Source organism: Gallus gallus, chromosome 5, assembly GCF_016699485.2.
Source record: "Gallus gallus isolate bGalGal1 chromosome 5, bGalGal1.mat.broiler.GRCg7b, whole genome shotgun sequence".
Taxonomy (NCBI): Eukaryota; Metazoa; Chordata; class Aves; order Galliformes; family Phasianidae; genus Gallus; species Gallus gallus.
In genome coordinates, this window is record NC_052536.1 from 17,662,736 (window position 1) to 17,682,392 (window position 19,657).

The following is a 19,657-nucleotide window of genomic DNA, read 5'->3' on the forward strand; positions in this document are numbered from 1 at the left end:
CAGCCCAGAGAATAAGTACTACCTCACCTTGTCAGTACTATGCTTCATGCAAATTTCACTTACAAAGAAAGAGTTAAAATGAATGAATGAGAATAATGGAAATGTTCAAAATTTTCATAAGAAAAAAAAAACTAAAACCTTAAAACTTTTTTTTTTTCTTTTTTTTTAAAGGAAGCAAGAATGAAGGAGGAGCAAAAAAGTTCACTTGATTTATAACTAGCAAGATTTTTGTATATGTATTTCCTGCAATTACACTGCAGGGTACAGTTCCAAAGGAGTGTGCCCTATCAAAATTCATCACAGTAATCTAGTTTTAAATACTGCTACATTTCTAAAATATTTTTCACCTTATTTTCTTGTTCAAGTATGCAGATAAAACCAGAAGGGGAAAAAAAAAAAAACACTAGAAAGAATATATATATTATATATTATTTTCAGATCTCTTACTTGTAATTATTAAGAAATTTAAATGTTTCAGAGTTTCAGTGCCACTCAAAAGCCTGTTCATCAGCTGGGGAAAGTGAGGGGACTTAAGAAGAATTCTCAAAGAGGAGAGCTTAGCAGTAGAAACTGCAGAAAGCTGAACTGTGACATGATTACAGGAATGGAGGGAGTAAGGCCAAGAATGACCCAGAGCTACAGAAGTCTTTATCATTAAAAAAAAAAAATCTGTACTTGACAGCTTTATACCAAAAATATCTGGGGACACAGAGTCTTAAGAGTTTAAAATTAAATTGGATATTGAGATGTCATCACCAAAGAATTACAGCAACACTACAAGTCCCTTTTCCAGCCAAAAAAGTTCCTTATCTCAAGAGAATCCCTTTCCGCTTCACTCTTTAGCCAGATTTTCTTTCTGCCTGCAAGTATTACTTTGTCAGCAGCTAACAGCCTACATCCAGGACCATAATAGTACAGCAAAGAGAAAAATTCAAAGGATTACAACTCTACACTAATTTTGTCTTGTGCTTCTCCTCTGGTTTTTATCTAAGCCTTTATTTCCGCACTGCACTTATCTACAATTTGCCCTTCTGTTTTCTAGGACAAGAAAAATCACCATTCCTTCTACTACTTTTTAAACATCCTCTGGTTTTTAGAAATGATTAAGTTCAAGCATTGATTTTTCTCATGGTTTTTGTTCACAACTGCATCCTGCCTTTGAATGACAGAATCTTAGCAAAATAGATTTGTGATCTTTGTAACAGTGCCTTGCACAACCCCTGCACACGTGTGCATTTCCCTTCACTCAGAAGCCTACTATTCACTTCCAAGTCTTAAATGAGACCGCAGCAATGCTCAGGTCTTGTCCTGGCAAATAAAGTAAAAGTGTCACCTACAGGAATTTATGATTAGGTACAGGTAATTCTTTTTTTTCTTTTTTAATAATTGACCAACAGATGTTAATATGAGATGTAAAAGGAATTGTTTTTCTAAGTTATATGAGAGATAAAACATTCAGAATGGAAATAGTACCTAAAATTTTTGCAGCACTGTTTTGCCTTTTCCATCCACAGTGTGGCCACATAAACCACTGCACTGGTAAAGACGTGGAAAGCAAACTGGGAATGGAAAATAATTGTAATAGACAAAGACAATACTGCTGCACAATATTTGCACCCAAAATGGATGTGAGTATACAGAAAACACTATACATGTGAGAGATACATAACTATAACCATAACAGCTTACTTAGCAACTAAAAAAGTGGTAAGCCTCTGTCTTTTACACAGCCATGTAAAAGTATGGTATGAGCATGTCTGCATGAATTTTAACTTTATTTAAAGCTTTCCTGAAATGTTAGGCGATTCTTGCGCCTAGGCACTTTCCAACTGATAACTTGGGTTAGTGCAGATGTGCTGAAAGCGTGAAAACCCTTCCTTTTCTTTACCTCTAACACGCACACCTTGGCAAAGAAAGACTCATTGCATGGAATCATTTTAAGTACATCCTTCCACTGCCAATATTCTCTAAGCTCTTTCTGTTTCTCAGCGTTGCTGGTATCTTACTGGACTGTTTTTGTGAATCCATTTTGTTTTTGACCATGCCTATCTTTCGTAACACCTAGGTGCATTCACAGCACACCCTGAAGCACTAATACTTTTTCTCTTTCATTATAATGCTGTTGCAAATAATTCTACTCGTTACTTAACTTTAAGCCTTCCATCTCCTGCAGTGTATCATTACACAGAAATGTATCTAACAGAGTACTTCTCTCAGCTCATATGATCCAACATTTTAACTATTCAGCCAAAATTGAATATTATGACTTCTACAGGTTTCCTATTAACCTTTATGCCACTATTTTTTTTTTAGTGTAAGGAATTTTTAGATAAATGAGACAAAGATACATTAGATTTAATTTCCTTAAAGTACTAATTTGTCATAAAGATAATTAAATATAATTCCTTATATTAGTGCCAGGAGAGCAGCCAAAATACATAACTGTTTTAAATGTCTTTCTGGATATCATTAAACTAGTGCTTGGAATGTACATAACATCTATGAACGTGAATTAAAGACAATAGCTTCCTTTGACTTTTTATATTAGTTGAACTTTTGGCCACAAAGAAGCCCCAGAACAGTACACTGAAGTTCTTTCAGTTTGAAAATCAAAATTATCTTGACTTTACAGCTATTTTTGGTATTTTTCAAGGTACTTCATTCCTTAAGTTGTTTAGAAATTGCTGTCTTTAAACAATTCTGCAGTGTTTGATTCTTCAAGAGGCAATCACAGTAGCTTCATCAGACAACAGCAATTAACAAATGCCCTTCGTCTAAACCCAGCTCTCCCCATGCCAAGCCAGATGACAAGACAGGGCTTGAATTGAGGGGTAAGAGTGTCTGTGGGCATCTTCCACTTCAAATCAGTAAGGTAACCCAAATTTCCAAACTCCATTCCAAATGCAAGCAAACTCAATTACCATTAAAACTTCAATAATTTTTGTGACTACAGAATTAGAAACATATATTCAGATTTGTTTATTTAAACCAAAGCAAACAACCTGACCACGGTATGAAGAATAAGGCTATCAGTATCAATATGATAGCCTTTCACTTAGCTAGATAAACACACTCTGGGGTATTGATTACCTGAGTAAGCACAACGTTTCAAAGCCCATCCCTTAAAATCAATGCCACAGAAAATCTGCTGCAGCTGTGCTGACTGTGTCTTCAGGCTCTGCCAGGCAGAATATGGACAGTGGCTGATACCTAAGAAAATCTGTTTGTGAGATGTCAGACAGATAGAGAAAACAACGGAAATGGATGGAAAGGAGATAGTGTGAGGACCCTAGTATAACAATTCCTCTCTGCAAGGTCCAGCCATATCCAGAGCCACCTGAGAGACTGAATGGATTCTTGCCCAGAGGTGATCCAGCCCAAGAAAGAAGTTCCAGAGAAAATGATCTCCTGTAGAAGAAACTAAAAGCCTTATCTCACCAGTTTGGTTAATAGCTCACAAAGAAAGGTGGGACCCCAGATTTTCTGATTGAGATCAGTATTTCTTATGATACTGATTCAGCAATAAAATTAACATAGCTTTCTGGCAAGGGAAAGCTTACACTTACATGGTTTTCTCTACAGAATAAAAGTTAAAAGTGGTATGTAATGTAACAACGCATGGTGTTTTTTGTGTTGTTAGGTCATTGTTTTTTGTTTGTTTGTTTTCCAGTGAATCAATATAACGTGCTTGTTTTCATTCTACATATACTATGATCGCTTACTGTCATCCAGAAGTACATTATCAAATCATTTTCTCTCCATCAGACACTCACAGATCTATGAGCAAGCTGGAAAAAGCCCCTTTCCCTTCTTTTGCTGCAGGCAGGTATGAAAGCAAATAGCAGTGACATAATTTAAGATCAGAATATGTATTATCTACCAGCTGCTGCTATTTGGGGATCATTTTCTTGATCACATCCAGCATTGCCATTACTACAAGTAGATGCTCTATCATCTTCCTTAAATTAATATGGATTTGATCTTAGATAACTGAGGAGTGTTTCAAAGAGTTTTCAGGCTCTGTTGTCAAGCCTTTAATCTGAACCATTAAGAATAAGAGGGGAAAAAAACCCAAATGTGTCATTTAGTACCAGAGGAAACAGAAGAAAATGATGATTTATCAAGACTTTCAGAATATGCAGAGATCTAAGATTTGCCTTGCTTTATGTCAGCCATTTCAAGTAGATGGTTTTAAAAAGAAAGTGTTAGGTTTTACCAAATGAAATGAGCTAAATGAAAAATAACATTTTATTTCATTCCAATACATGTGCAGAACAATTTTAACAGAAATTATACTGTCAGATAAATAATGTCTGCATAGGTGCATCAGAGAATCCTTATTAAAATGAATTTCATACGAAAAAAAAAACACAGAATGAAAAAAAAGCCAAAGATTCACTCCTACTATAATTTAAGATATTTATAAAAAGAGCAAAGGCCAAATATATTTGATCATAGAATCACAATATATTAATAATTACAGCTAATCAGGAAGAAAAGGGCTATTAATATGTGGAAAATAATACCAATATATATATATTCTTAATAAAATATGAAATGCTCCAAAATTCCAGAAAGTGAAAGCAATGGATTTTTCCTACAAGCAATGGAGATAGGGCAAATGACTGACAAAAACAACTGACAAATGACAACAACAACAACAAAAATGACTGACTCAAACAACTCGACTCCAGACTCTGACTATTTGATTAAAATGTGTGTAGTTTTCGCAACAGCAATGATGAATCAAAAATTAACTATTGTTTCTGGATTGCTAGTGCACTGCATAACAGTGCTTCTCAAATACTGCCTCAGGCTGTAGTATTCTCTCTTAAACCAATAACTAGGCTTAAATTCCTGAGAAGTTTGGCTCACTTTATAAATCATTCATTTTATAACTTTATCTTTTTGACACTTCTTAAGTAATTTTCAACATAAGAAATTTTTAGCATCTATATCTGCTCACAGGCTTTGAAAGTTACTTCTTCATGTTAGTTGGACTGAACAGAAAATGCGAAGGCAATAGTGGAAGTAAAAGGAAGATACTATAATGATAACTGTTTTCTTTCCTTAGAGTTGACACTTTTTAATACTTTATAGTTAGATGGACACGGTAGAAAAACACAGAAGGAATCAGAAATCTGTACTTGCACGTCCAATTTTACACATAAGCAATCGTAGATGCATTTGGAACGTTGAGTTTCCTAGCATCTAAGTTTAATTTTCTTTTGCTGTGCAATTCAACTTTAGCCTATTTCAATGCTTTAGAGAGTTGTGTTGTTCCTTTTCAACTGATTAGAGTTATTCCTAAGTGGCTCTTACTAAGGATGAAAATCAGAGTAAAAAGGATGAAGTGCATGTCAGCTAGGGAGACGAGACGATAAAATATTATGTATTAAAAATTACTTAGAGATAAAGATGAAGACAGGCTTAGCACTAGACCTAGGCTTTTGCTTTATGCTGTTCTCAGAAATTGAATAAATTATGGAATGCTTTATTTTACTCTTTCTTGGAACCAAACTCATATTATTAGCAGAGGAAAGCCACTATAATTTTATAGAGATGAGCCAACTAGTGAAATCAGTTGGTAGACTCAATCTTCCGAAGGACAGATATACTTCTTATAATACTACTATTATAGTAAGAATTTCCTATTATATTTTGGTAAGAAGAGCACTGAATGGAAGGTCAATGTACCCTTGGTCAGAGAGAATACACATCACCAGGCTGCGTGGGAAGCACAAAACTCCATCCTATAGCTCGTCTGTAGACCAAAACAGTTCTTGAGTTACCTCCGCTTCCAAATTAGCATTATTATTGAGTGATGATTCATTTAGATGTCTTTTCCCAAACTGCTGTTTATCATTACTGAGAACACGAATACTTTGCTCAGCAAAGCTAAAGTACAGAAACTTGCTGAGATTCGTTCTTTAAATTTCCAGTACTCGAGACAAAAACTAGAGTTGATTTGCATCCTCAGCTACAGAGAGTTATCAGAACTGGCTGAATACTATTGCACCAAGTTCCTGTGTCAGCTGGAGTTTGTGGATAGCACTTTAGATCTAGTTCTTCACATTGACTTTTTGCATTTCAGGATAGAACATTTTTTTCCCCACTGTTTGATGGAAGGGAATGCAGTTTATACAAAAATACATTGTGAAGCATTATCTTTTTCACACAGAACACAATTTCTGTGGCTGATTGCTGTGCTATGTCTTGTCACCCATTCACATTTTTTTAAATTACAAATTTGTACATGGGAAATATATTTCAGAGAAGAAAGTCATTTATCAAAAGGTGGAACTTTTCAGAACCATGAGAGCCATGTGGCTTGTTGCACAAAATATAGAGGTAGGGCAGAAATGTGTATTTTAGAGGTTGAAGCTTTGAGCAGTGTACTTCAAAGCAATGGGACTTAACTGAATACTGTTTGACCGGTTATTTTGAGCTCTGGGTAACAGGTTTTGATAGTTGGACAATGTTCTCAAAGCAGCAGAGGTAAACTTACATAAACACATCTGTTCAACTGCAAGCCATGTTTAGGACTGGTGTCTAAAACTACAAGATATAGCTTGAACTTTTCACCTATTTTTAAATGGCTGAATTTGTATCCACATCATACCATTTTTTTTTACAATGATAAACTTACTTACACATGTGGCAATCTTGTGCTGAACATTTTTTTCTTGGTTTACATGCTCTGTGCCATATTAAGCTCAGCCAATGTCCTTGCTATTGTACGAACACATTTCCAAGCTATCAGACTTCTCAGCTGTTTACACAACTGTCATTTGAAGTTTTGTGGTTAACTTCTGCAACAAAAATTCGCTTTTCACTTCTTACCTATATCATTTATTTTTATACCTCCTTCTTTAGTCCCTCCAGCTGCAGCAATGCTTTGTCTTTAATTTTGGCTGTTTATGTCAAACAGTTTGAGTTGCACAATCATTTTGCCACAGATATACACGTACCTTCTATTCAAGGTGAAATATATGGAACTAGCATTTATCTAAACTTATTATCAAATCAAAAACCTTCCAGAACTCAGGTGCCCCACAGCTCATAGGAAGGAGAAGTGTAATGGCTCCATCCAAAAGCTCCAAGCCCTCTATGGGTAGCCAAAGACAGGCATTTCCCACAGCAAGTCCCCAGTCCAAGTCCTCAGCTGCATAAACAAGCTGTGCTCTGCACATGTCAGGTTGAGATGAGTGCACTTTTTTTCTTTTTTCCTATTCCAAGAAAAAACCCATATATATGAGTATGTGTTCCATCATGTCCTCTGGTCTTGATGATTCATGGAAAAGGCTCACTGCATTACATTTCTGTTCCAAACTGGAATACAATTAAGTGCATATGCACGCCTGCATGCACACATAAAGACATAAAATTTCTCGGGTAAGATTTAGTGTTCACCTGTCTCACAGAGCACACCCAGTAAGACACTCTTTTGTAGTACCCTACAACAGGAAATGTTTGAAATTAACTATCAGCTATGTAAGAAAAAATATATATATATATATTTTAGAACTTCTGTAGCCTAAATATGTCCATACAGGACACAACTTTCACTCTGATTTGTAACCATCCACCCTGTTTAACTGTTAGTGGGTCCCTGGCACAACTTCCCCTTATGCCAACCATAACTCTCCCAAGCAGTACCCAGGTGTATTTCAGCGGACAAAAATGTTAGTAACTGTTCTGGAAGGCAGCACAGAAAAAGATACCTTAATCCAGTAGGCAAGAGGAAGAAAACTTTCAAGTATAATTTGTGCCAAGCTACTTGTCCACAGAGAACAGAGCAGCCACTAGCCATATGTACAGATGTAGCTCCTCAATGCACAGCAAGGAATCATCTCTTTTTGTAAGAAGGAAAATCAATTTTCTAGCAGCCTGTCTGGCTACACTGTCTGTGGAGGTGTTGTACTACTTAAAAAAGGGGTGGCAGAAACAGGGAATATATCTGTTTTTACTGAATGCACATACTGTTAAATAGTGAGAATGTGTAATAAAGTAAATTCTGTATCTCAGTATTAGCAGTCTGTGTAGTAAAGTATTTCTTTTATCAATACAACTTTAACCTGGTTGGTAGCTTCTGAAATCCAGAGAGAATTCTGGATGAGGCAAACTACAGTTTCTGCTTATAGCATCTGTGTACGATTACATGGGTAAAAAACAAAGAGGTGTGAGAAACGTTCTATTAGTGGAAAATCTATTGTGTTTTCACACTGCTAAGAACACAGGAGCAAGCTGTACTGAACATGTTGGTACAGACATTTTGAGAGAGAAAGCCCACCTCAGACACTAGATAGCATCTGCTCTGAGCACCAGTGACACTAGAGGTCAGCATGGGAGCATCTACATTAGCATTTTAGCCTGGGCAAGGAATACACTTTGAAGTGCCCCACACTGCCAAAAACCCACAAGACTGAGCAGGCTCAGAGTTTGCACATTTGAAGATTCTTTTAGGAAGAGACTAAACGAAGGATGCCACTCTTGGCTGTTCAAACCACATATGTGAAATATGTCTAGTCTGAAATAAGCACCCAGGGATCCTGTGCTATGAATGTGGGGTTCACTCTTTGGATTCAATTTCTTCCTGATGGACCACTTGCTGACGTAGACCAGTCATTAATTTCATCTATATCAGAAGTAGCAGCAAAGCACCTCTTTGTCAGGTGAGAAATCACACTCTATGTTCCATTATATGTAGGCACATGCAAAGAGAATAATATAAAATACCACTTCACAAAACTAAAAACTATTCAAATAAGCAGAAATATTTTAAATTCAGAAACACAGATGATGGCTGATAGTCACTCCAGACCATTACACCACGTGTCCAAAAATCACCAGCTAAAAAGACATCTGCAAAGATCTAACAGTATCTATAAGACTACTGTAAACAAAGCAAAAAGCTGGATCTTATTAGTAAAGCAGCTTTAAAAAAAAAAAAAAAAAAAAAGAAAAAGAAAGAGAGAAGGAAAAAGAAAGGAAGAAATGGATAGAAAAGTGGGAAATTGAGTAATAAGAGTATAAGCTTGAAACAAAGGGTTGTAGAAAATCTGAGGGAAAGGTAAAAGGGGATTTAGATAAACTTGACTATTAAATTGAATGTAAATGTAAGTTTAAAAATATGAATTTGAAAAAGGCCAAGTTTGAGAAATAGTGAGCTTGCTACGAAATCAACTACTATATGAAGTACAGAGATTTTATATGTCAAATCCTCCCCTCATTCTCTGAATTAGACATGCTACAACTACTTATAATGTGTACCCTAAGGCCAAAGGATAGAAAAATGCATGGAGATTGCTGCTGAGTGAAAAAATAACCCAAAAGATGATATGAAAGATAAGCAAAGAACTCAGGGAAAGGTACACTGAGGAAGTCAAGAAATGAAAGAGAATTTCTAAAGCCAGAATTACTAAAAGACATGCTGAGTCTGCCTACATTTTGGTATCACCTCTAAAAACTAAGAGTTCTTCAGGCAAATCAGGAGGGAGAAAACACAGTAGGAAGCAACAATATACATTAAAGACAACGTAATTAAAGATTACTTCTTGCTAAAAAACTAAATGACAGTTCACCTGGCATACAAGCAATCAGGTAATCTATATATAAGTGCTGAAGGACATGGAGTGTAAAATCAAAACAGAAAGCATTTTTGTATTAAATCTATCAAGACAGAGTGATGAAAGAAAAGCAAATGAAAATAGCTATCCTTATGGTATTCTTCTATTGGTGAGGCAGCTGATTTTAAGGACGACTTATTATTTTATACTTCACTTACCACTGGAAAGTATTAGGTAGGAATTCGTCCTATATTAAGAATGAAAACAAATTTTAAGAGGAAAATAAACTGGTAAGAGGAAGAGCCTTGCTTAAGAGGAAGAGCCTTGCTTTTCATTTTATCTACATCATGTAGTGTGTTCTCAGTGGATGCAAACTATTGCTGCCAGAGATCCAAGATGACTTGTGTTGCTGTGAGCTGCATTACTTAGCTAATAAATCCTATTAAGATGTCTATTAACACAAGATAGAGCTTCATATTTACATAAATGTCAGTTAACTTGGATTTCATGTGTATCAAGTTTTTCCTGCAGAACATTATTCTAATCCACCCAGAACACTTTGTCACACATGCAAACAGTCTATTTTTACAGAATCATAGTATGGCTTGAGTTGGAGGGAACCTTACAGCCCACCCAATCTGAGCCCACTGACACGAGCAGGGCTGCCCCTCACCAGATGGGACTGCCCAGGACTCCATCCAACCTGGCCATGAGCACCTCCAGAGATGGAGCATGCACAGCTCCTCTGGGCAGCTGTGGTGCCAGGGCCTCACTGCCCTTTGAGTGAAGAATTTCCCCCAAACTACCAACTTAAATTTCCCCTCTTTTATTTTGAAGTCATTATTCCATTCTCCCATTCACATATTTAGGAATAATAATAATAATAATAATAATAATAATAAAAATTAACATCAGAATTGGTTCACTCCTGAATAACAAAGGAAAGCTGTCAATGCAGAAAGAAATACGTTAGTAGTTGTATTCTGTGTTTGTGCTAGGAAAAAAAAAAAGTTGTTGCACCAATCTCCCATTGGAATACTTTGGAAAACTCCCATTGGAATACTTGGAAAAACTCCCAAGAAGGAATACTTTTGACTGTAACAAAGTTTCAGAAAAATGTTAAAATATGGCTACTAAAACTACACTGTTTAAAACAAGAGGGCATGAAGGTTTTGTATTTGTAAGTTTTCTAAAACAAGCAAAGGAATACAGCAGGCCACTGATTTTCTTTGTCATTATTCATTTCATTATTCATTTTTCATTTGTTCTTGAAATACTAAGGAAACTATAAAACCGAGAGAAAACAGATCTTGTGCAAATGCTTTAAAGGGTAAATGAGACAACCTGGATAATTAAAATCCCATAAGCCCAGCATTAGTCCCAGGAAAATAATGGAATATTTCCTACAAGTCTCACTTAATGAAGGATTAAAGAAGTGGTATAGAATTAATGTCAGTCAATTTGACTTTTTTTTTTGGAAAACAGAACTTGCCAAGCTGGCTGCTATCTTTGGAGAGATCGCAGGAACCAGGTGCCATTCTGCGCTGCCGACTTCCAGAGAAGAGTCGTGATGGCAACGAAATTCCCTGAAAATTTAACTTGTCTTTGAAGTGAGATTATACATCAGCATGACATGAAACACCTGCCCACCGTTTTTACTGGGCATGTAGTGCTTAATTGTGGTTTGTTTTTTCCAAGAACTATTTCTCTTTCTTTCATTCTTGGCATGCGAATGGCAAGCTACTATTAAACACAATTATCCAAAGTTTATAGCAAAGGGAAGTTGTTTGAAGAAATGTTCCTAAATCTCATTTATAGCAAAAAAAAACAAAACAAACAAACAAAAAAACCCTATTGCTTTGGTCTTGGTCTGAAAAGAGCTGAGTTTGAGATTATGATGATCTACTTACTAAATCATTACCATAAGAACTTCTGCTTCTTTGCAAAGTCCAAGATGCAATTTCTTGCAACTTCCACAAGTTTATGATGTTTCTCAGCTGATGTTCTTTCAGCAATCCCAGCAGACCTAATTTAATTTCTAATCTTTTCACCATGCTTAACACATTTTTCTAAATTATTTTGCATTTGTACTCAGAGAGAGTACTGGCTGATTTTTGCTTATAAAGCTTTCTCTTTTCATTCCCATTGTTTCCTATGCAAAAAGGAATGAAGCTAACTGCATAGAGCAATTCAGTGATCAGCTGCTTTCAGTCCGTACCATATTTCAATAACAATATGGCATATATTGTGGATTTGACATATTTCAAGCTCATAGCACAGAGAAGCGTGTACTGTACTTTACCTTTGACTTTTGCGTGCAGGGCAGAAAGTCAAATTTTTTGCAGACAGCCCAGGAAAATATGTGAGCGCACAACTTCAAAGGTATAGAAAATGTGCCCATTTGTGTTTATTTAATCATATTTTCTTCTTTTTTGGCAAAGAAGAATATTAAACTTAAGAATTTCAGTTAAAGTTAAAACTTTACAATAAGTAAATTGCAGAACGATCAGAGACAATAGGTACAAATAAAAATAAATGCTCTGGTGTTGTACCAAACACATGGTATAAGACTTCAAAATTTCATGTCAGAAAATGTTAAGATGTTTCTGTTGATATTCTTTCAGTACTTCCAGATTTGGTAACGTGTTCATTCTTACCAAAACAATTTTTTTCTTAATTTTAATTTCCTTTGACTGATCAAGCATCTTTTTCTTGTCATATATTAAAACAATCTTGGGATATACTGAACTTACTTTCTACACTGTTTCTTGAAAAGACCTTTAAGGATCTGTGACAAACAGATTTGATTGCTTTCTTTTTACAAAACTGCTGCATATGCCTAAAGAAGATGTAAAACTGCTTTCATGTTTTAGAACTTCGCATAATCTCTCTCCCCAGAATTCTCTTCCAATTTGGATACAAAAATACACAGCTCAGATGTAATGCAGAGTTGGCATGATAAAGCCAAGAAAGGTATTTATGACAACTTTCTTACACAGACTATATCTTTCTGAAGTCTTCCAATCAAGTGGCCACAAGTTGTTACTGATGGGCCTTCAGAGTTGTTCATATGTGACTCTTCAGTAGATTATCTTTCACACTGACTGAATTTAGTCCTCTTCCATAATGTTTTTGAAAAACGTTACATATCGGAATTCCAACATTGTTATTCTCTTTGTCTTATCCAGTATTTGAGAACAAACTTCACTGCTCCTAGATTCATCATTTCCAGCCTCAGTCTTCCTTTTGTTTAATATACCTCCAGGTCTTTAAATTCTTATTGCTTCTTAAGCCCTTTGAGGAGCTACACAACTATTCTCTCATTACTCTACAGGCTGAATTTGTTCTCTCCAAATATTAGATTTGGTTTCACCTCTATTTTTTTTTGTTATTCCTCAAAAGGGAAATGGAACAGGAAGTATAACCTTTCCACGTAGTGCTTGGTTATCTTAGAGCAGTGTCTCTAACGACTCATTCCTTCATTCTTATAGTTTTTGTATTGTAAAAGCAACCTTTTCATCTCCTCTTCTGCTCATCCCCTAAAATCTATCTCATTTTACCTCAGCTTCCATTATAAGCAAGGAAATTAAAATAATTATAAAATCTTACAAACATCTCCAGGTTCTTACTACTCTGGAATTATCCCACCCAACATATTCGATTCTATTCCATTCCATCCACTTCATGTATATACTTGAGTGCACATGCAAGAAGTAAAAGTATGCCTTTGAAGTATACAATGGCACATATAAAATAATAATGTTCATGAATGAATAATACTATGCATAAATTTTAGGGTATTTTCTGTGCAGTGCCAGGAAGTTCTTAGTCAATATATCAGAGAACCAAAACACATCAATAGCTAATTTAGAACTGCCCACATTTGTAGAGAACATTAATTATATTCTTAGAGCTCATTTAAAATGGGCTTTTAATTAGAGAGTATGTTCTCATATTGTAATTCTTAAAAGGAGAGAAATTATGAGATGTTAGGTAATTCTTAAAATAGCATGCTTCAATGTTCATATCTTTCTTTTTTTTTTTTTTTTTTACTTGAAATGTAAAGACTGCTTGCCTAAAGTCATTGTTGGTTTACTCATGGCAGTTAAAGTGTAGGATAATAGAGAATTCTATTTCATTTTTTATCAGCAAGGATGTACATGGGCCATCCCACTAACAGATGTCTCCTCTAAAATTTAGTAAAAGGTCAACAGAGGAAACATTACCTCTATGAACAAGAGCTTAATACAGTATATGACTGCCTTAGACTGGGAGATGACTGATCCATTTTCCTTCCATTATTTGTCTAATTAGTTATTCTCCCATGCTGTAAGAAGATAAAGCGCAGCATAACACTTTACAAAATTTGTGAATACAGCCCTATGAAAGAGCTTTCACAGTACTTCATAGCATCATCCCCCATGAGAAAGACTGTTTGCTTAGATAGCATCCAGTAAAATCTTATCAATAAACCTATCTTTATTTTTTTAATTCAGCAGCTGTTTTGTTTAATTCTCCAATTTCTAATATTGCACAAACACACTGCTGTATAACACATTAGCACCTCGCTGTCTCTGCTTGTCCAATACATCACATTTGTCATTGTTAGAACTCAACGAGAACTTAAACTGATTACCTGGTTTGCTTTCATTCGGTTTACACTGAACTTCTTCAACGCATTCTGCAGGAAACCATCCAATATGTCCCCGGGTGCTGCCTTCCCAGAATCCACCTTCACCAATGCTTAAAACTAAATACAGAGAGACAAAGCATTAGACTTTTTCCTCTTCTGATGTAAAAACTAAGATTATTTAAACAACTTTTCAATAATAATTGAATATCATGTTCCTAAGAGCAAACACTGTCCAATAACTTAAATTCTAGTGCTGCAAAAGTAAGCACAGAGTAAACTTTAAATGTAATTCAACCCTAATCAGCCTTTGAAACCCCTGCCCAAAACTATTTTTGTCAGAAGTTTTCTCAACCCTTACGTAATATCCCTTCCATTTTCAGTTTTTGTATTGCTGTTTTAGTCAAGGATAACTGCATGGTCATATTAACACCACAAATGTGTCTTGCCTGTTCAGATTAAGCTGAAGTGATGAATGCACCATAAAATTGAATCCACGATGAAACTAGGTTTTCATATACATGTATACATAGAGAGAGACTTCTCATATGTTTTGTACTTCCTAAGGAAACATGCCATTTTATTTAGTGGGTAACTCCAGAGATGTGTAATATAGGTCAAGTAATATGATTTAATAGTTTTGAGTGTGCAGCAGCAAATACTTGAACATCCCACAGGTGCACTACACAATGTACTTGCCTTTTGAAACATTTCAGTGACCTTTCTCAGTAGAAGATAATAAAAATAGGGACAGAATAAGTTTCCACTGAAAGAAAAAGCTTTAGTTCTAGTTATCAAGGATTGTAAAAATTGCAAAATAAGAATTCATATTTTTACTTCTAAGCAATTGGAGGTGAGGTTCTTCCTAATCACTAAATTAATAATATACACTGAAAGAACATAAATGTCCTATTAAAAATATACTATCCATTATTTTAATAGAATACATATGATATAACAGACAAATAAAAATATGGGTAGCTCTTCAATGTAGGTTGCCTGGGAATGTAGCTCAGTCATACAACACAGGTCTTCAGAGTACATCTGTACAAAACCCAATGATCAGCATGGAGGTCCCCGAGCTACCAAAAATAAGCCCATGGAAGTCAAGGCAGCATAGTTCTATTAGCAGTGTGCTTGCTAAGCCAGCCGAGCCCACTGGCCCTGCTGAAATCAAGGCTAATTAGCCCAAGCTCATCTCTTTGCTAACGTATGCATGTGGTTTTCAGGACCCAGAATAAGATCTCTGCAGAGTATTGCAGTATGGTAGGAATATTAACTTGCTCAGAGCCATTTCGATGATCTCCAGTATAAGCACTCTTTGCTCTGTTAAAACATGCCTTATCAGGCTTTAAAATTGTAGTCCCAGAGCCTGACTGCAATTGAATTCTGTATCAGTGGAACTACTGTGACTCAATGGCTTTGAATTCGAACTTGATTTGCACTACTATAGTCTCAGATGAAAATCAAATCAATGCTAGGAAAGAAGAAAAAAAAAAAAAAAAAAGCGTGTCCTGAGAATACTAAAGGAATAAAAAGATTCCTGGTCTGACAAATCAGGATCTGTAAAAACAGTATTTGACATTAAATGTTTACCTCATTTGTCATTGATGCAATCCTAAGATATTTGTGCTGTTGCTTATGAAGCGTGGATGACTATTAACAGAAATATTTGAGAGAAAAATATTTTAAAATATATCAAGTTTTAGGTTTTTGATATAGCACATTCAGTTGCACAGATTCCACTAACTGCTTATTTACAAACCACTTTCAATGGGAAATACATTTTAAACCCAAGAAAACATCCATTAAAGCAAAATCTTACACCTGGGTGGGTTTCAAAAATACTGTTTATCAAGCACTTCTCTGACTTTGTGTATATGAGGAAACCTACACCTGTTTAAAAGTTGGAGGCTAATGGGGGAGAGCACTGATTTTGGAACACAGTAACTACTCCACAGTGAGAAGGACACCAAATAAAAATTTTTTAGCATGACTTTTCTTTTAGTTACCTAAGACCTACCGCTACTGTTTAGATAAGAAGAAAATATTGCATCTCTATATTTACATGCAAGCAAAAATAAAGAAACCTGATCTGTGCTTTAATGTTATTAATAAAATAAGTAACACATAAATAAAAGTATTAACAAATGCAAATTTGGGGTATAATTAATGAAAAATATGTTTATAAATTCCAGTCATTCTTGAAAAGTTTGTGTTTATTACTAGACAAAATCAATGTGGTAACTTAGTGTTAGAAAGAAATAGAAGCCTGTTCATTCATCCCATATATATTGGGTATTTATCAACACTCAACATATTTTAAAAAACATATCCTGTTCACACAAAAACAGAGTGCATTTCTCACATATAAGTAAGAAAGCATAATTAATAACATATATATAGAAACTATAACCATTGTAGCATCCTATTGTACACTAATTCAGTGTCAAGTAACAAATGTGAGTCCAAGCTTCCAATCAGCTGAAACTGCAAAATGCAGCAGTAATAGATTCCTGTTGAGGAGAGTTTAGAAGTGAATCTCAGTCCTGATTTCACAAACTGGCAAGGTAAGTAGAATAATGACTACTTAGCAATTAAGAAAGTCTTCTTCAACTCAGTATTTCATTGATCTGTCAGAATACTTCAAATTACATTGATATTTCAATGTCCAAAAAGCATTTGCACAGTGAGACAGAAGTTGGGATTGTCACACCTGTAATTTCATGAGTTTACAGTAGCAGCAGCTGATAAAACATCTAAGTCAAGATGAAAAAAAGAATGTGTTTTGTAAGTCCATCTGTGAATACAAGGCAAAAAGAGATCACCAGAAAGCAAAATTTTTCCCATTACTGTATGGATTATTAAATATCAGCAATTACTAACAGCAAGAGGGAAGCAAATATCCTTAGACCTGCCTGAAGACCTAACATCTATGGAAAAGAGGTAGAAGAGAAAATGAGGTACTGCCAGAATGCAGCCAGCCTTCACCATTCTTGTCTAAGTTTGCCTAGAGATTAAATCTACAAATAAAATAATTATTATTATATAAAGAAATACAGCATTACGGATATCAAGAAGAGGAAAACCCAATGGAACTGCAAGAGGCAAATATGGAGAAGCCAGGTATACAGCTGATGTACTGAGACAAGACATGACAAATTACTGGTGAGTTGGAGAAGAAGCACATACTGCCCAATACTAAAAACGTAGAATTTGAGATAAAGATGTAGGTTCTGCACTAACAAAAAAAACTTGAAATAATCTTTTCAATAAATCTCAGGTGGTGTCATTAATATGAAATTCTACAGCAGGAGTCAAAAAAAATAATTTTTGTATCTATAAAAACTGGCAATGCTTCATGTATTCCAACACAGATAGCTGGGAACAAGGATAATTTTTATATGTGTATATATATACTGTTGAAACCATTAATGCTCTTTTAGGATGACGGCTTAATCTCTGTCTTTTCCTTCTTACAACGATGCTTAAGAGATATGTTATAATAGATAATTTGGTACTAGCAAGAGACTTTCTAGTCAACATTTTCCCTTCTGAAGGACATAACAATGGTAAATCAAAGGATAACTCTCCCAAAATTAATAATTATGCTTTACCATTTCAAGTATGTTTTTTTCCTCTTGCTTTTTGTAAAAACAAAAGATGTGGTTGCTATGGTAAGAGCAGGCCAGAGTCTCTTTACACACAATATGAATTACAAAAAAGAATGTGATGTTATAAGAATAAAATCAAGGCTCTAGTAACATTGCAAATTCTGGTATGTCTTTTCACAAGAAAACTATACTTTAAAACAAGACCTATATTTAATTACATGAACAAAAGTTCAAATCAAAATTGAACAAAGACGAAGCAGTTGAATAACCTGAATATATGCATAAGTAGATCCTATCAGGATCTTATATTTTAATGTCATTTAAGTATTATACCTAATACCAGCCAGATTCAGCTTTGCTGAAGTCCGAAAAATGGTAAAGAATTTACACACAGTACCAATCTGTCATAGGCTTTTTTAACTCAAATAACTTCTCTAAGTTTATTAACAATATAACATACTTATCTCAAACCAAACCACTCAATGTATGACCAAAAATTAACATAAATCAAATCATAAAAAAATGTATTCTTCCACATTATAGCTCCCTTCATTATGCTACTGCCATATAACAGGGGGTGAGAACATTTTTCCATCCACTAATAATGCAAACAATTTCTGAAATTCTTAATAATACTGAAGATTCAATGGAATAATTGTTCTAGTTATCCTTTTCGCAAAAAATGTAATGGAAATTACAGCCAAATACAGGCCATTGTCTATAGATGTTACAGGGTTTATGTGAAACTGCTTTGTAACATCTACAACCAATTTTTGGTACTAGTATAAAATATAAATATAAAACACTCTTTCATGGGAAAACAAATACTTATCTGTAGAGGCGATGATAGATCTGCTACAGAAAAAAAGAAAAATATTTCTACTACTGAGAGAAAAAAGGAAATGATCACAGTGGCAATAGAGCATCAAGTGAAGTTGAAAACAAGCTGAAATATCTGCCAACAGAAGTAGCCTATGCTGATGTAAGAGCCATCAGAGCTGAAAGTGAATACGTTTGCTAACGATGAGCAGCTGAAGATCTCAATACTTTTAGTGAGAGGAGGAATGTCTAGAACTCCCTAGAAGTTGCAATAGAGAACAGAAAATTTCAGAATTTCCTTTTTCATCTGTAAGGAACAATGACACTGCCCCTTCCATTCAAAATGCAGTTTGACCATGTCAGTTACCTTCATACCATTGCTCAGTTATTGCTAAAGAGTGCTATTTACCTAATGAAAAAAAAAAGCTCTCCTTTGAATTGTAGATAGCAAAGTTTGAGTGAAAATTTGAGCTATAAACAACAATTTATCTCCAAGTTTTTTTTTAATTAAACTGTATATTTTTTAATTTTCTAAAGGGCAGAAAACCAAATTTTTCTCTCAGAAACATCTACTATAGCCTTTTTTCTTTTAGAAGTGTCAGTTGTTTGATGCAAATTTGCAGAGTTATTTGCCCTTTGGAAGGACAGCTTCCAAATGATAGATAACTGCTCCAAGAGTAGGTGTTTCATTAGAAAAACAGTTTTGCTTAAAAAATACCTTTAAAAAGTTACAACTTAAAAATGTATTTTCTTAACCTTGTGTTATAGGGACAACTTCTTTCCTCTAAATACATTTCAGTTTAAAAAAGTTAAAGGTTTAAACTATGTTTTCAGAGAAGCAAGTAAAGAGAAAAGTAAATTGACAGTTACCTTGCAGAGCGACTGTTCTCTGCATGTGAAGTGCATCTTGACTCATACACATTAAAAGCAAGATAACTGGAGGTCAGCAGAAGTTACAACTTACTCTTGCTTTCTCTTTTTCTGAAAATCTGGTTTAAATTTTACTCCATTTCTTTATGTATCCT

At 34.9% G+C, this 19,657-nt stretch overlaps 1 protein-coding gene across 18 annotated transcripts in view; it reads right to left on the reverse strand.

Moving 5' to 3' along the window:
- The window catches only part of SHANK2 (SH3 and multiple ankyrin repeat domains 2), a 343,211-nt gene that overhangs the window by 182,847 nt on the left and 140,707 nt on the right, over positions 1–19,657 (reverse strand). For all 18 annotated transcript variants that reach the window (XM_040701785.2, XM_040701784.2, XM_015286884.4 and 15 more), the window contains one exon: positions 14,206–14,319. In XM_040701785.2, the coding sequence (XP_040557719.1) occupies positions 14,206–14,319 (114 nt within the window). The remainder of the gene's footprint in view (positions 1–14,205; positions 14,320–19,657) is intronic.